General features: G+C 55.6%; 1 protein-coding gene across 1 annotated transcript in view; it reads left to right on the top strand.

The window, feature by feature from the left end:
- The window catches only part of COL13A1 (collagen type XIII alpha 1 chain), a 144,908-nt gene that overhangs the window by 113,643 nt on the left and 15,908 nt on the right, over positions 1-15,357 (top strand). The window contains exons 25-36 of the mRNA XM_040624694.1: positions 740-784; positions 1,171-1,239; positions 2,116-2,139; positions 3,917-3,979; positions 4,994-5,038; positions 5,423-5,575; positions 6,188-6,286; positions 7,549-7,593; positions 10,044-10,085; positions 10,980-11,006; positions 11,929-12,009; positions 15,277-15,312. Of these exons, the coding sequence (XP_040480628.1) occupies positions 740-784; positions 1,171-1,239; positions 2,116-2,139; positions 3,917-3,979; positions 4,994-5,038; positions 5,423-5,575; positions 6,188-6,286; positions 7,549-7,593; positions 10,044-10,085; positions 10,980-11,006; positions 11,929-12,009; positions 15,277-15,312 (729 nt within the window). The remainder of the gene's footprint in view (positions 1-739; positions 785-1,170; positions 1,240-2,115; positions 2,140-3,916; positions 3,980-4,993; positions 5,039-5,422; positions 5,576-6,187; positions 6,287-7,548; positions 7,594-10,043; positions 10,086-10,979; positions 11,007-11,928; positions 12,010-15,276; positions 15,313-15,357) is intronic.

Genomic DNA, 15,357 nt, shown 5'->3' with positions numbered 1-15,357 from the left:
CAGCTGCAGGGTCGGGAGGAGTCAAGTGATATTAAAAGCTCGGCTGTCCCTTTATATTTACTTTCTGCCTTGATTTTTAAAATGTGTCTTTAACGTTCACATTGTCCCAGAACCACTGGGACTGTGGTTTGTTTTCATGTATTCCCCATGGTTCTGTCCTGTTTCCAACAGGAACAACCCCCTGCCCCTCCCCACTTTGGGAGGCTGAGAGCTCCTAGTGCCTTACGCTGAACTGCCGTTCTCCATCCTGCAGTTTGGGGCTGTCCCCGGCAGAGAGGGCGCCGAGAGAACCCATGCTCCCTCCATGGCAACTATTGACCCCTCAGGAGATTGGCAAAAAGTTCCTGAGCTCTCGCTCCTTGAGCCAAATGGAAATAGAGAGAAGCAAAGGGCCTGGTCCCTGGGCCCAAACACGTAGCTGCCGTAGGGGGCTGGGGAGAAGTGGCCAGGCAGGCGCAGGGACAGTCCCTAACAACTAGCCCAGGCCAGGAAGAAGGTCTTTCAGGAAGAAGCCAGAGGAGCCCAGAGGCGCTGGGAGGAGGGCAGGCAGGCAGAGCTGCTCCCTGAAGGGGTGGGGCCTGCACTTTCCTGCACAGGAAGGTCTGCGGCCTCCTGGCCTGAGGGAAGATGAGCCTCCGGCCCCTCCATGGCCCCTGGCAATGGCTCCTCTGGGGACAGCAGGTGCTTTGGGGCCCAGCTTTTGTTGTCCCCATTTCATTCCAATTTTGTCCTGCAACAGGGAGAGCCCGGAGCAGCTGGAGACCAGGGACCAGCGGGCCCCAAGGTATGAGCAGCTCCCCCGGGTCAGAGCTCAGCACCCCGCTTCCCTGGGGTCACAGCGTGAACGGCTGGCCTCTGGGTCTTGAGGGGGAGGGAGGGAGAGAGACTTCTCTCTGCAGCCGCAGTGGCCGTGCTGGGACGCAGTCTTCTCTCGGCCTGTCTAGTCCAGAGTTGTCTCCTAGAGTCTTCTGTGTTTGTTCTAGAACCTCTGGGCCCCTCTGCCAGTGTGGGGAGCCCCCCGACAGGCTCCCCGGCCTGCAGCTCTGGGTCCTCCTGCGTGCAGCCGGGCACAGCCCGCCTTGGCCACGACCCCATCTGGTGGGGAGCAGGCTGCCTTGCCCCCCGGCCCTACGTCCCAGGCCCGCGGTTCAGACCGCATTTGTCTTGCAGGGCACCAAGGGGGAACCAGGGAAAGGGGAGATGGTGGACTACAACGGAAACATCAGCGAGGCTCTCCAGGTGAGTGGGAGCCGGCCCTGTGGGGTGCTCGTCCGTCCCGAGTTCTGGAGCCCCATGTCTTCAGTACCCCTTTCACGTGGTGGAATCTGTCTTCCTGAAGCATGTCCCCCTTTTGCATCAGTTCAATCATATGTCAAGGTCATATGGTGGCCGCCCTTTACGACAAGGTTTGCCCACCTCAGCACCATTGCCAGTCGGGGCGGGGTCGTTTTGCAGGGAGTTGTGGGGAAGGGGGGCCCGGTATGTTGTAGGCTCTACCCACTAGATGCCAGGAGCACCCCACCCCTGGTTGACAACCAAAATATGTCCCCAAATGTCCCCTGGGGGCCAAACCCCAGATTGAGAACCAGTCCTTTAAAGGAAACCCTGTAGGATCTGAGGATCCATTTACACGGTGTGGTACCCTGTCCACATGCCAGCAACAGTCCCCCCGCTTTCTTGAGTGGCCCCCTATCTTCCTAGTCTGCATTCGGCGTTTACAAGTAAGTACGTCGGAGCCTTGAAATCTGGGTTCTGGGGAAGAGGGGAGAACTGGGGAGGGTCCCAGTCAGTGACCAGGGAGAAGCGGAGTTGTTGCGTCCCCCCTCTGTGGCAAAGCGAAGGGAAGGCTGTAGTCCATTTCAGGGCCTGAGTCTGTGGTAGGACAGCCTCAGAGCAGTGGCGGTGAAATGTAGGGTATTCTCTTTCCAGTCTCTGCAAACCTCGGGGAGAGGTGGGGGCGGCATGGGGTCGGGAGGCACGGAGCCCACGAGAGGGACTACCCCTACTGCGTTCCTAAAGGGGGCCCAGCTCCCATGTTTCCATGCCTGGGCCAAGGGGAACCTCCAGACGGCTCTTGACTTGTTCTTCAACTGATTGTGTGGCATTGGTTTTTAGGAGATCCGAACGCTGGCCTTGATGGTAAGTCTTCTTTCTTCCCTTGGGCACTGGGCTGACGGCTGGGGGGCTGGGGGGGTGGGGTCGGGGGGTCGGGGGAGGCAAGGACTTGACAGCTGGCCTCCAGAAAGCAGGGGCGGGGCTGCTGGATGAGGACTGACCCTGAAGGACCAGGGCAGAGGGTGATCTGAGCCTGAGCAGGGGCTCTCAGAGCCTCCCCTAGCGCGGGTCCTGGCCGTCCTCTGGAGCGGCTCTTGACCCATTCCACTGCGGACTCGTGACGCAGAGTCGATGCTGGGTCTCCACGCAGCGGCGTCAAGGGGACGGAGGTACAGAGGAGGGTACTTTTATGTTTCTCCTTGTACTCAATCTTCAGCTCATAAAATGCATCACCCTAAAAAATCAGGAGCTACACAACGTCCACTTTTTCACCTTTCCTAGAAATCAGTGTCATTTTCTGCACTTGGAAAACCGGTGAATCCCAAGCCCAGATTTTGCCTGCGTACCGACTACCAGTGACAGAACTGTGGATATTTGTAGTGAATATTTATGGTTAAAACTACCATGAGGTTTAACTTCCAGGTGGAGAGAAGAAAGGAGATCACAAAGTTCTTGGAATTTCATTTCACTTAATATTTTTATTTTTATTTTTTTGTAAAGATATTATTTATCTATTTGTGAGACAGAGAGAGAGCAAGTATGCGTGGGGAGAGGGGCGGAGGGAAAAGCAGGCTCCCTGCTAAGTGGGGAGCCTGACACGGGGCTCAATCCCAGGAACCTGGGATCATGACCTGAGCCGAAACCAGATGCTTAACCAACTGAGCCACCCAGGGGGCCCTCATTTCACTTACTATTTTTAGTGGCCATATGCCACAGGACACTTAGGTTTGCACACTCCCACACTCAGACACCCATCATATCTTGCCCCAACCCAGAGACTGGTGATGTTAATACATCACATGATTCTAGAATCAATGAGCTTCATTGGGGGACATTAAAATATACTATTTGAAATAGCTCTCCAAAGCAAAACTTTCACGGGTGGAATCTTTTTTCTTTTAAAGTTAACCTCGAGGTCTCATTTACATACAATAAAATGTACCCACTTTAGCTGTGAAATTTGAAGAGCTTCAACAAATGTATATACCCATGTATCCACCACCCCAGGCACTCCAGAAAGTTCTTGCATGTGCCTCAGGAGTCAATCCCACACCTCCCCTCGGCCCCCGGACACCACTGATCTGCTTTCTGTCATGGTGGATTAGATCTGTCTTTTCTGGAGTGTCGTCTGCGTGGACACTCGCAGTGTAGCCGTCTGTGTCTGGCTTCTTTAGCTCAGCGTAGAATGTCTGGGTCCCACCCTGGCACGGCAAGCACCCGTGCCTGCTTCATTGCTCGCGGCTGAGTAATATCGCACTGGATGGGTGTCGCACACCTGCACCTGTCGATGGATATTGGCATTGTTTCCTAGAGGCATTTTGAAGTCCCTGTCAGGGGAGGTGAGATTTATCTTCTTGGAGCCCAGGGGTGCTCGGAGGGAGGAGGAAGGAGAGGCTGGTAGGCGTGGCTCCAGGATCCCCCCCCAACCCCGACACTCTAACCCAGACACGCTCAGTGCTTATCTGCTTTACATTTTGAAGTCCCATGCTATTTCCTTTGCAAAAAAACATGTTCTTGCCACGGATGAGATGTTTGAAAATGATCGATGCCCATAAGCCAGCCTCCACATACACCCCTCTGGCAACAGGGCACCCCTTCTTGGATGGAAAGTTCTTCCACAGGTCTTTCTTTTATTTCCTAGGGGCCCCCTGGTCTTCCCGGACAAATCGGCCCACCCGGAGCTCCAGGGGTCCCAGGCCAGAAGGTAACACTTGTCTTGACAAGGGGGCTGCAGACCCCGCAGAGGGACCGCGTGTGTCCCCGAGTGCGGGAGCCGATGGGTGACCCTCCCATCTTCCCTGCAGAGCCACCACTACGGCGTGGCCTCTGACTCCTCCCACTGCTCCCAGGCACCCCAGGCCCTGTCTTGCCCACATCGCAGTCACCCCCACTGCTGCCACCTCAGCTCTGCCGTTCTTCCCCTGCTGTCTGACTTGGGCAGCTGTAATTCACAGGCTCCTCGGGTGTGGTGGAGTCTGGGTCTAGACAAGCCACTGCTCCAGGCAGAACCACATGGGACCCCAACCCACCCACTGGGGAATATGGGCCTGGAGCTCCTCCCCGATCTCCCCCTTCCTTCGCTCCCCACCTTTGTTCCCCTTTATACTCTGCTGCAACCCTGTGATTTTTGCAGAAGGCCCTGCATGTTTGCACCTCTGTCTGCTCATGAGGGCCCCTGCCCTGAAATTCCTTCCCCTTTTCCCTAACTTTCCAAGTCCTCATATTTCAACCCAGCTCCAAGGCCACCTCCTCCTGGAAGCCTCCCCTGATCTACCAGGCAGAATTCCCTGCCCTTTCCTCTCTGCTCCTCTCATAGCATCATTTTGCCTTGGTGATGTGGCTTGTTCTTTATTGGCCGACTCAAAGACAGAGGCCAGGACTCTCTTATCTCCCTCCCTGCCTTAAAGAAGGGGATTGGGTTGACGTGAAGATGCAGGGAGCTCCCTGTGGAGCAGGCAGGACAGGAGGGCTGGGCTGGGGGGACTGGGAGGCAACACCCCTCCCACAGACTACCCAGGGTCCTCAGAGGCAACGTGTGTGGTTGTGGCTCAAATGTGGACTGCAGAGCCAGGATGTAGCTGCACACGGCTCTGCCCTGGGGCCCTCACCTTGGGACGCAAGCACATAGCTCCAGGGTGACCTGGCACATGGGAAGTGTGCCGTGAAAGACAGTTCCTCCTCTCCGCTCTGACACTGACCTTCCGTTGTTCTGCCACAGGGAGAGATCGGACTTCCAGGCCCTCCAGGCCACGACGGGGAAAAGGTAAGAACAGACACTCCCTGACGAGCCTCCGAAGATGGACCTTGACCTGGGCTGACGGGGATGGTGGGGGTGGGGACTGAAGGCTCTGGAAGAGGCCCAGATGTGAGCCTGGTGGGGAAGGGAGTGGGGAGCACAGGGGCCCACTCTGCAGGAGCCGGAGCCCCACACTGCTGGCCCCAGAGGAGTGGGGAGAGCCCACTGGGACGGGCTGGGGCTGGTGCCGAGGCTTCTCCGATGCCAAGGGAGGCGGACAGGCTCTTCGCCTGGGCCGGTCAAGCACAGAAGGGCTGTGTCCTTTGGACGTCCCATTCTTTCGTGCTCTCTCTCGCTCTCTCTTTCCCCTCCATCAGTGTATATAATAAGTGTTGCTAATATTTTCTGAAGGGACCTCGAGGCAAGCCAGGAGACATGGGCCCTCCTGGTCCCCAAGGCCCCCCAGGAAAGTCTGGGCCTGCAGGAATGAGGGGAGAAGACGGACACGCAGGAAGCCCGGGAGAGAAGGGGGAGAAAGGGGAGACAGGACAGGCGGGCGCACCGGTGAGTGCCAGGGCGGGCCTGCCGGGACTCTCCCCTGGGACGTTTGCATGCCTACGGGGCTGCGCCACCCCAGCATGTTTCCGCAGGGTGCCCGCTGCAGACTGGGCTGGAAACCTGGGCTCGGGAGCTGGGGGCCGGGCACTCACCTGGGTTTCCTTTAAGCCCCTTGCTTTATGAAGGCCAGCAGCCCCCCTCAGGAGAGCAGGGACTGTTCTGTCCTCTCCTGTGTCCTTGGGGAAGTCTCTGAGCCTTTCAGGACTCTGTTTTCTCATCTCTAAAATGGGGCTAATCATGCCTTCCCTGGATACGTCACGGGGTTGTTGGGAAGGAGATGAGGTCACGGGTGTAATCTTGCCTCTTTGGAAAGTATGCAGAAGCCCAACACCCAGGGGAGGCTGCCTGTACAAGGAAAGCACCTTACCCAGTCTGACGAGGCTGCTGACTTGACCTGGGAGTCTGTTGTGGGCTTCAGTGGTTTTCATCTGTGAAATGGGCACCATGCTGGACCCCTGCCCTTGGAGGAAGGGAGCCACGCCTGCATGCCACAGTTGGTCACAGATGCTCGACCGACGCCCTCGCTCTTGACTAACAGAGATCTTTGTCGATCTGTAGGGTCTAGACGGCCCAACTGGGGAGAAAGGAGAACCAGGTGGCCAAGGGAGACCCGGAGCAACAGGATTGCCCGGCCCTATCGGGCTCCCGGGATTTACAGTAAGGCGAGAGGGTGGGGTATGGAGGTTGTCAGCAGATGAGGGCACGCGAGCAAGGGTGCCCCTCATGGTCATCACCAGCCTAGCAGATGCCTGGCCCTGCAACGAGGCTGCACTAACCTCCCGCCTGCCTGGCCTTGGGTGGGAGCGGGGAGGGGAGGGTCCTCTTGAAGAACAGCTACTCCGGGTGGAGCACGGGAGTGTGAACACCAGTTTCCACTTCTCAGCTCACAGCACGGTGGCCTCAGACACCAGCCCGGCTCAAAGGTGCTAGAGTCTCGGACTCAGAGTTCTCCTCTTAGAAGTATACAGAACGTCAGAGGTCAACCCGTCCCACCTGTGACCCAGTGCAGGCAGCCCTCGGGAGCCACTCGCTGGGGCTGCCCCATTCAGCTGGGACAGGCAGGCAGCTCCTGGCCTCCTGGCGTGTCCCCTCCACCACGGGGCAGCTCCAGGCTGGCAGGAGTGCTCCCAGACGTGGTGCGGAAGCTTCCTCATCACCCTCCCACCCCGGGCCCTGGCCCTGTTCCTAGAGCCAGAGTCATTTCTGCAGCTGCGTAACGAATCACAAATTCAGCAGTGTAAACAATACGCACTCTGATCTCAGTGTCCATGGGTCAGGAGTCCGGGCTCGCCTCCACGGGGTCCTCTGCCCGGGGTTGGGGTCTCACGAGGCCGCAGTCAAGCTGTTGGTCTACATTCTCACATCATCTTGCAGGCTCGCCGCTGTTGGCGTAAGTCAGTGCCTTGCCCCCGCAGGACGGCGTCCCTCAGCTCCTAGGGGCTGCCCAGTTCACATCAGAGCAGCCTGCTTGTTCAAGGCCAAGGCCAGCAGGAGTCTCTGAGTGCCTGCTGCCCACACAGGGCCGTGTGTGTGTGTGTAACATAACCTGAACGTATACACGTTATATTGTAACATAAGCCTGTAACATAATCACAAGAGTGACAGCCCATCACCTCTGCCATGTGCCATATTCTGTCGGCCTGAAACAGGTCACAGGTCACCCCAGGGTCTGTGCACCGCAGGATCCACACGTGAGATCAATCCTGCCTCCCACGTGCTGGGACTGCAGGTCCCCGAAGACTGTGATCTTGGGCCCAGTCCTGAAACCACAGGCTGACTGTCCCATCAGCCTCCGAGGTGGTCCTTGACGACACCTTAGCCCAGTCTAGTCCCAGTCTGGTTTGTCACAGATGTGCCGGTGTCCCTGTGCCCCCCCCCCAGTGCCAGCACCCACAGCATATGGTGTTTTGTGCCCACAGGGAGAGAGAGGAGAGCCCGGGGAGAAGGGGGAGCCAGGAGTGGAGGTAGGTTGTGCCGCTCGGCCTTCTGTGTCATGGGGAGGGTTTGACAGGGACCTCAGCAGCCCTCAGTCCCTCCGGGACGCACAGCGTTTCTGTGCTCTAGGAGGAAACGCACCGCTGCCCGACGTGGGGAGCGAGCAAGAAGCCGAACACTCACGGAGCACAGTAGCTCGGCCTCGGAGCCCCAGCTCACGGTCTCCCCACGGGTGTTCACAGAGCACCTGCGCCCCACGGTGTTCACAGAGCACCTGCCGTGTTCCTTCCCGGTGCTAGAGTCTGGGGGTAGGAAAAGAAACAGAACCGCCTCTGTGCAGCGAATGGTCCCCGGCAGCAAGCGCTGGAATGGGAATGGTTAGCCGCTCGAGGAGCTGGGCGAGCAGCTAGAAGACGGGGCCTCTGAGCAGGATCTTGAAGACTTCGTAGGAATTTGCCCAGAAGCATCAGAAGCAAGCTTTCCGGAGAGACGCACTCTACTCTGAGAGGCGTGGTAGTGAAGGGAAGAGCAGGGAACAGCACAGAGAGATGTGCTCGGGATGGAGGCCAGGTTCTCATAAGATGAGAGGGCATCGGGCGTGTTTGTAGGCTCAGGGGAAGAGCCAAGAAAGCAGCAGAGCTCAGAAGCATGTGAGGGAGAGGATGTGGGGTGGGAGGGCCTGTGCCACCCAGACAGAGCCAAGGGAGGGACCGCCAAGGCTTCTCAGCCCCCAGAGAGGTCCCCTGGCCCCTGTCACCTTCGGTGTCACCAGGGCCCATCCACACTCAGGGAAGCGAACTTGACGAGATGGTGTGTTCCTGAGTTAGGGGTGGATGGCCTCCTGATGAAATTCAGGAAAAGCTCTACACACAGAGATGTTCCTTCCAGAAGTGTTTAAAGTAAAAATTGGAAACAGCCTACATTTCTAACAAGAAGGAAATGATTCAATAACTTATGGTAATAATACTAATGGTATAATAGTCCCCATGTTTGGGAGCGCTCCTTGTGCCAAGCCTTGTTCCAGGCCCCGGCCGGGGAGAGACGCACTTCGTGCCGCTCGGTCGAGACACGGGAAGGAGGCTTGTGGGGAACATACAAAAAAAAGAAAGAAAAGAAAAGAAAACTGGGTTGCGGGTTAAATGAAAAACAGCAGAGAATCAAATTATAGACATAAAATCATCGTTAAGTATGGGCATATATTCATGTACGTTTTACACATCAAAAAAGAGTGGAAGGAAATGAAGTATTAGGAGTATTCAGATACTTATTCTTTCCTTTCTTTCAATTCCTTTTAATTTACAAAATATTTTAATGGGTCTATTATTACTTTAATTTTTTTATTTTCAAAATTATCGTACAGTAAAATTGGCTTTGGGAGGTAGTGTGTGTAGGTCTGTGACTTTTATTTAATACATTCATAGGTCTGTGTGGCTACCACCACAATCAGGATACATGCCCACTTATTTATAATCAGGAAAGAAAGCAGTAAACTTTTTAAGAAAAGAATATAGAGTTTCCGGAGATTGAGCTGAGAAGTCCACGGACCTGAGAGACATGAGGGGGACCCGGTCTGCCCAAGTTCAGGGGCTCCTCTTTGGTGGCCTGACAGAGGGGTCACCTCTCCGGCCACACTCGGTGGGATTCTAACCCTGGGAAGGCGAGAAGAGCCCCAAAGTTGAGATGGGGTGACCAGCTCGGACAGAAGCAGGCAGGCCCCCCTCCTGCCTCTTGGGTGGCCAAGTACGAGCAAATGGATGCCCAGCGTCAGAAACAAAGTCTGCAACGAGCACCATCCTTTGTAGAGAGAAAGACTCCCTGAGTCCCTCCGCCTTCCCCGTCCAGCACAAATCTGTCCTCCTACACTCTGCCTTTAATTAAAGGGAAGCAGAGACCAGCAGTCCCTGTTACAAACCGGACGGGACTTGAGGGGTATTCTTCAAAAGCTGCTCAGCCTCCCCCCATTCCACATAACCAATCTCTGCTCCTGTAAGCCAAATGTCTCAAGTTCAAATGCCTACAGGGGCCAGGCACGCAGCAAATGAATGAAGAGTTCCAAGTCAAAGACAATAGGGAGTGGTGGGGACTGGGGTCATCTGAAGATTTCATGCCCCACCTGGAGGGAACGCTTTTACTCAGCTCCAGGCAATTGTTGCCATACATGAACAAGGGCCTGCTGCCACCAGGTTTTTCTTTTTTCTTTCTTTCTTTTTTTTTTTTTTTTCAAGAAAATCTGGAAGTCTAGACTTTTGACAGCATTTCCTGGCAATGTGTGGGGTTTTTTTCTTTTCAACATTGTGCAGGTTAATGAGTTGCTAGGAGTTTCTGCCCTGTTCTCAGCCTTCTTTTGGGAGACCACATGCTGGGCAGTTCTGTTCTCCTCTGGCTTTGCAGCTCCCAGCTGGACCCTGGGCCATGTCAGAGGGGGAGGCCACTTGGAGTGTAGCAGGGTGTGGGCTAACCATCTCCCTTTGGATTCTAGGTTCCTGGGCCTCCAGGGCCAGAGGGGCCCCCCGGACCTCCGGTAAGTGTGGAGAGCTTGTCGGCATTTCAGTCCACTGTGATTGGGTCCCTACCATCCCCTCACACCACCCCCCCCAAGCAGTCCCTGTCCCCTCCTCCTCCCAGGGTGGGATTTTGTCATCCACGAACCCCTCCCTACTCCTTTTCCCTCCCGTGTTAAACAGGAAAGATCTCAGTGACACCAAGAAGCCTGGGCATGGCCAGCTGTCCTGGAAACAGTTGACTGGCACAGCAGCTGTAGGGTCTGGTCTCACCTCCCCGCAGGAGTCCCTCTGTCACTAAGCTCTGCCCTTGGCTATCAGACGCCTGCTCTCCCCCTTCCTCCTTCCTGCTAACCAGCAGCAAAAACATCTGGATTAAGATGGAAAGTGATGTAAAACCAGCCCCACTGGGTTGGCCTTTCCAGGTGACAGGCGATAAGATGAGGCCTTTACAGGGCCCCCAAGCATCCTAAACCAATAGATGCTGGTCCTTCCTCTGCAGGGGTCCCAGGCCCCACGGCACTGTGTCACGCATTGTCATTGGTGGAAGTAGTAGTAATAACGATGGTAGCCAGCACTTCCCGAGACTTCTCACGTGCCACACGCTGCTCCAAGCACTTCGCATATACCTACATAATCAACTTTTGCTGTGTTCCTTCCGAATCTTCCCTTCGTGAGACTCTAGGTCAGTTGTGGGGGTCACACAGAGACGCTCTGTCAGTCCCTGGTTGGGGAGGCCAGGCTCAGACTCCACCCCAGGTAGCCCCAAGCACAGACCCCCTTAGCACTCCCTCCACCTGCCCTGGGCAGGGACCCTGGGCCCTTGCTCTTTTGTGGTTCAACTTGCGGACAAGGTGTTTTTGACTTACCTGGAAATGCAGTTCTGAGGTACCTTGTTTTGATTTCAAATGCAGGGGCTCCAAGGTGTTCCTGGACCAAAGGTAAGAAGACGTCATGTGACAGGTGTGGGGGGTGGGGGAAGGGGCAGTGTCAGGGCCAAAAAGGAAAGTCCTTTGGAGACAGGTGGCCCATCTGGTCCCTTTCCCTAAATGGAATCATGTGACACTGGCCAGTGGCTACAACCAAGAGAGAATGAAGTCCTTTTAACACCCACCATTGACTGTAGGCAGTCTTCAGATTTAGAGCTGTCCCGTCCATTAATCCACCCCACTAGCGATGGATTGGATTCTTAGCAAACGACGAAATCCTTTTCCAAGTAACCTGCCCCAGACATTTCACTCACCCTGAAGTAGAGGTGGAGAGAGAGAGGGGTGTACTGTGGGCCCCCTCCCCAGGTCCAGGCCCATCAGTCTCTGGCCTGGGGAGGGGGTCTCCCAATCTCCCTCCTCAAAAACATTTCAACTGGATAAGAGGGGCTGGGAGCTGACGGCATATTGGCCCGTGCTCCTCACCCCACTATTCTTCAGGAGACAGTTGGGCAATTTTTTGCCCCAATTAGTTCGGGAGCCTCAGAGCTCCCATGTTGGCATTTCAGGCACCTGCCAGCCAATCTCTGCAGGGTCCCAGTTTTCCTGCTCTGCAAATGGTCACTTATGCCCAAGCCTGACCTGGAACTGCCCTTTGGGTCTGTCTCCGCTCCACCCATCCCCTTTTCCTTTGGGGAGCTCACAGTTACTACAGGGATACCAAGGACTCTAATGGAAGTAGAGCCAGGCTAGGAATTTAAGAATTCTTGGAGCGTCCAGCCTGCCATCCGTGGGCCAGCCCCCTCCGCCCCCTCCCTCCTCCAGCCTCTACATGTTCTGGTCTCCCCAGCCCACCCCTATCTCCAGGACCCCAGGATGCAAGAACGAGTTGTCTGAGACATGCCCTTCGGTGATCTCCCCCCTCCCTTTCCTTCAGGGGGAAGCAGGACTAGATGGAGCAAAAGGAGAGAAGGGTGTCCAGGGAGAGAAAGGAGATCGAGGGCCGCTGGGATTACCCGTAAGTATCTCAGAGCCAGCGAGCCTGTGAGGAGCCCAGCCGGGTGGTCCTGAGGAGGCTGGGGTGGCGGTGCAGGACCCCGGGAGAAGGCTGCTGCAAAACTGGGGGTCCTAACATTCTGAGCATTCCAGAACACTTCGTGTAGTTTTGCTTTCCCACCTGGGCAAGACCGTAGACTCTAATTCCCTTCCTGAGGGCTTCCTCTGGGCCAGGTCCTGGTCTGGTCATGGGGGGAATGCAGAGCTAAATAAGACAGGGCCCCCCCACCCAAGGAGCCCCCAGCTGGAGAGCCGCAAGTGGCCTGAGGACAGCCTCAGGCCCTACATGTGCCTGATTCAGAGGCAATAAAAATCCGCCCTTAATGGGAACTCAGCTTGGAGGACCTGGGAGCAACGAGAAGTGAAATGTTCTCCATCTCCCTCCTAGTTCGCTATCGTCAGCACTGGCCACAGCAGAAAAACTTGTACAGAGGCAGATTCTCTGGTCCCAGCAGTCTCAGGCCACTCAGATCTCTCATCTCAGCCCGCCCTGAGATCAGACCCCAGGTCGGGGCGACGGGCTGCCCTGGAGGCATCGACATTTCCAGATGTGGGGGCCGGGCCTGGGCGAATCTTTTGCCCCGAGCTGCAATGGGCTCATGGCCTCATCACTGCCTCCCCTGTGTCCAGGTGTGTGCACTCTTCCCCCCACCCTGGAGCCCTGGGCTTCATCCTCCCTCACCCCCCAGTGGGGCCAGCACTCTTTGTGGCTTGGATTTTGAGAGCTGGAATGGACGTTAGGGACCCATCTACTCATTTTACTGATGGCCCTAGAGAAGAGAGAGTCACTTGAGGTCACGTATGAAGTCAGTGGTGAGGCCAGGCCAGAGGCTGCTCCTTCGCTGAGGCCACCGCCTTGCAAAGGAGCTCATTCCAGCCACTAGGGCTTCCTCTGTCCTGGGCACAAGGCCAGTTCCCACCCTGGGAAGCCATAAAGAGCAGGAGAACAAAGAGAAGCCCAATTACCCCAGCTTGGCAGAGCCTGAAGGTCTGGTTAATGTAATCACAGCAACCAAACAGCAAGAGCAAAAGGTATGATTACACCCTCATTAGCGCATCAACTGTAGGACGTTTAAGGAGCTGATGTGCCTGACAGACTATAGGGAACTGATGACTTCAACAGACATTTTCCCATGTCTTAAGCTGTGTCCAGAATGTTTAAGTACTCCTTACTAGAAAAGAGCCTTCCTGCCCCCACTCAACCACAAATCTCTCCTTGTCCGCCTTCATGGCCCCAACGCCCTAGTGAACACTGGAGAATTCAGTCAGGGGTCAAAATGCAAATGGCGCAGAGACCAAACAGGTTACATAAACAAAGACAGTGCCAGAGGAAAGACAAAGTGCCCCGTCTATCTTTAAGTTGTCAACTTTCAGTAGAGACACGGGTACAGAGAAATACTTTTGCTGGCTCAAGAAAATGACAGAGCAAGCATCTCCACAAATGGCAACGAACAGGGACTTCAGAGAGGCAAGAGGGAGTGGTGAGGACTGGGGCGCACTGGAGGCCATGTGTCCCTTCTTAAGGAGAACATTCCCTCCTCCGTTCAGGGGAATGAGGGCCCAGTATTTCCAGATGGTCTCATTTTTCCAAGGAAGCTGGACATCTGGCATTTTATGTGAAATCTCCCCATTTTCTAACATTAAATCAAAATTCCTTGCAACTCTGCAGACCATGCAAAATATGTCAGTGGCCTGCGTATGGCCCGAAAACAGCCAGTCCATGCCCTCCGCTCCAGACCTCTCAGAATAACTCGGTGCTGGTACTGCATAGACAAAGTTTGTGGATATTTAGTTGAAGTTCTGATTTTCAGCTTCACTTCCATAGTTTATGCCATATGGTAGCAGCCTGTTTCTCCAGAGCACCCTAGGGAGTTCTTCCTACTGGCCCTACGGAAGTGGTTCTCAGTTCTGACTACACACCAGAGTTGCCTGGAGCTTTTCAAACAAGTCATTACCCTGGCCTCACTCTTGGAAACTCTGGTTGAGTTGGGGTGGGGGAGGACCCAAGCATCTCTCTTATTTTATGTGCCCCCCCCCCAGGAAATTCTGACCATTGCCGTGGGGTGCAGAGACTCAGCTCTCTAGGCCATAAGTCAGGATCATCCCAGAACTTTGTGACCCTACAACTGAGAAGGAAGGCCCTGGAGGATCCCACTACCCACACCTTTTTCCCTGTCCCCCCTCGCCTGGGGGCATTCCCCCTCCTTTCAGATCCTGAGGCCTAGGCTCATTTCTGAGGCTCCGCTGGAAGCCGTTTTTAAGAATTCAGTGCTCACTGGGCTAGAGTGTCCCCACTGCCTTCTCTCTGGTTAGTCACATTGGAATCTTTCGATAAATTTCCCTCTGGTTCTCCTAGGTGGGTCTTGGGGGCAGGTTCCCAGCCCAGCACTGGAGCGAGAGCACCTATTCGCGCCTACTGGGTGCTGCATCGCAAGTGGATTTTAACAGCATCCCACCTGCCAGCCAGTTCACTCCAGGGCATACTTGGCCTTAGACCTCTGCCCTCAAAAAGCCTTTTTCTCTAAAAAGACCCTTGTCTGGGAGAACAGGAAAGGACTGCGTGTGTGCTGAGCTGTGCAACCTCTCAGTGCCAGGGAAAGGTCAGGCATCGTGCAGACTAACATCTGAGGCCCCCCCCACCCCCCCACCTCACCCGCTGGGGCAGAAGCAGGCCAGCTTCTACCCACATTCCCAGGCCGGGTGCTATCACTCAGTACTGACTTCCTCGGGCTTCTCCAGCCTGGCCCGGTCTCCATAGTTGTGCAGAAGAGGCCGGGAAAGACAACCCGCCCTCCACGTAGACTTGTCCCTCTGCAGGGAGACTGGTCCTGGGAAGGACGCACTCCCTCTGGTTCCAGACACCTTCCCATGAATTCTCTTTCTGTATCCCTTTCCCCGGAGCGCTGCAACCCCCTGGCCATGGGATTTCTGAGAGGGGCTACCAGGAGGGGGGGGCAGGGGGCACAGAGGATGAGAAGGGGCGTCTGCACTGCTCCCCACCGGCCTGCTCGGCCGCCGGCCGCACTGCCACTCGGTGTCCGTTGTTGTTGGTTTCCGTGTGAATACCATCACCTGTCCTCCCCAGCTTATTTCTCCCGTTTTGTTTGATGACCAGCATTTGTGTCTGTCCAGAGTCACTGCTTCACTCACCTCTTCCCTCCCCGGTCCCTTTTTCTCCCTCCCGTTCCTCCCCTACCCTTCTTTCGGTCAAACTGTTCCCCTCGTCCAGGGAGCTTCAGGTTTGGACGGCAGGCCTGGGCCACCGGTGAGTGTCACTTCTCCATTACCCCTCAGCCCAGCCCACCCCACC

This window comes from Ursus maritimus, unplaced genomic scaffold, assembly GCF_017311325.1.
Source record: "Ursus maritimus isolate PB19 unplaced genomic scaffold, ASM1731132v1 scaffold_7, whole genome shotgun sequence".
NCBI classification, from domain to species: domain Eukaryota; kingdom Metazoa; phylum Chordata; class Mammalia; order Carnivora; family Ursidae; genus Ursus; species Ursus maritimus.
This window is presented reverse-complemented; position numbering and strand designations above follow the sequence as displayed.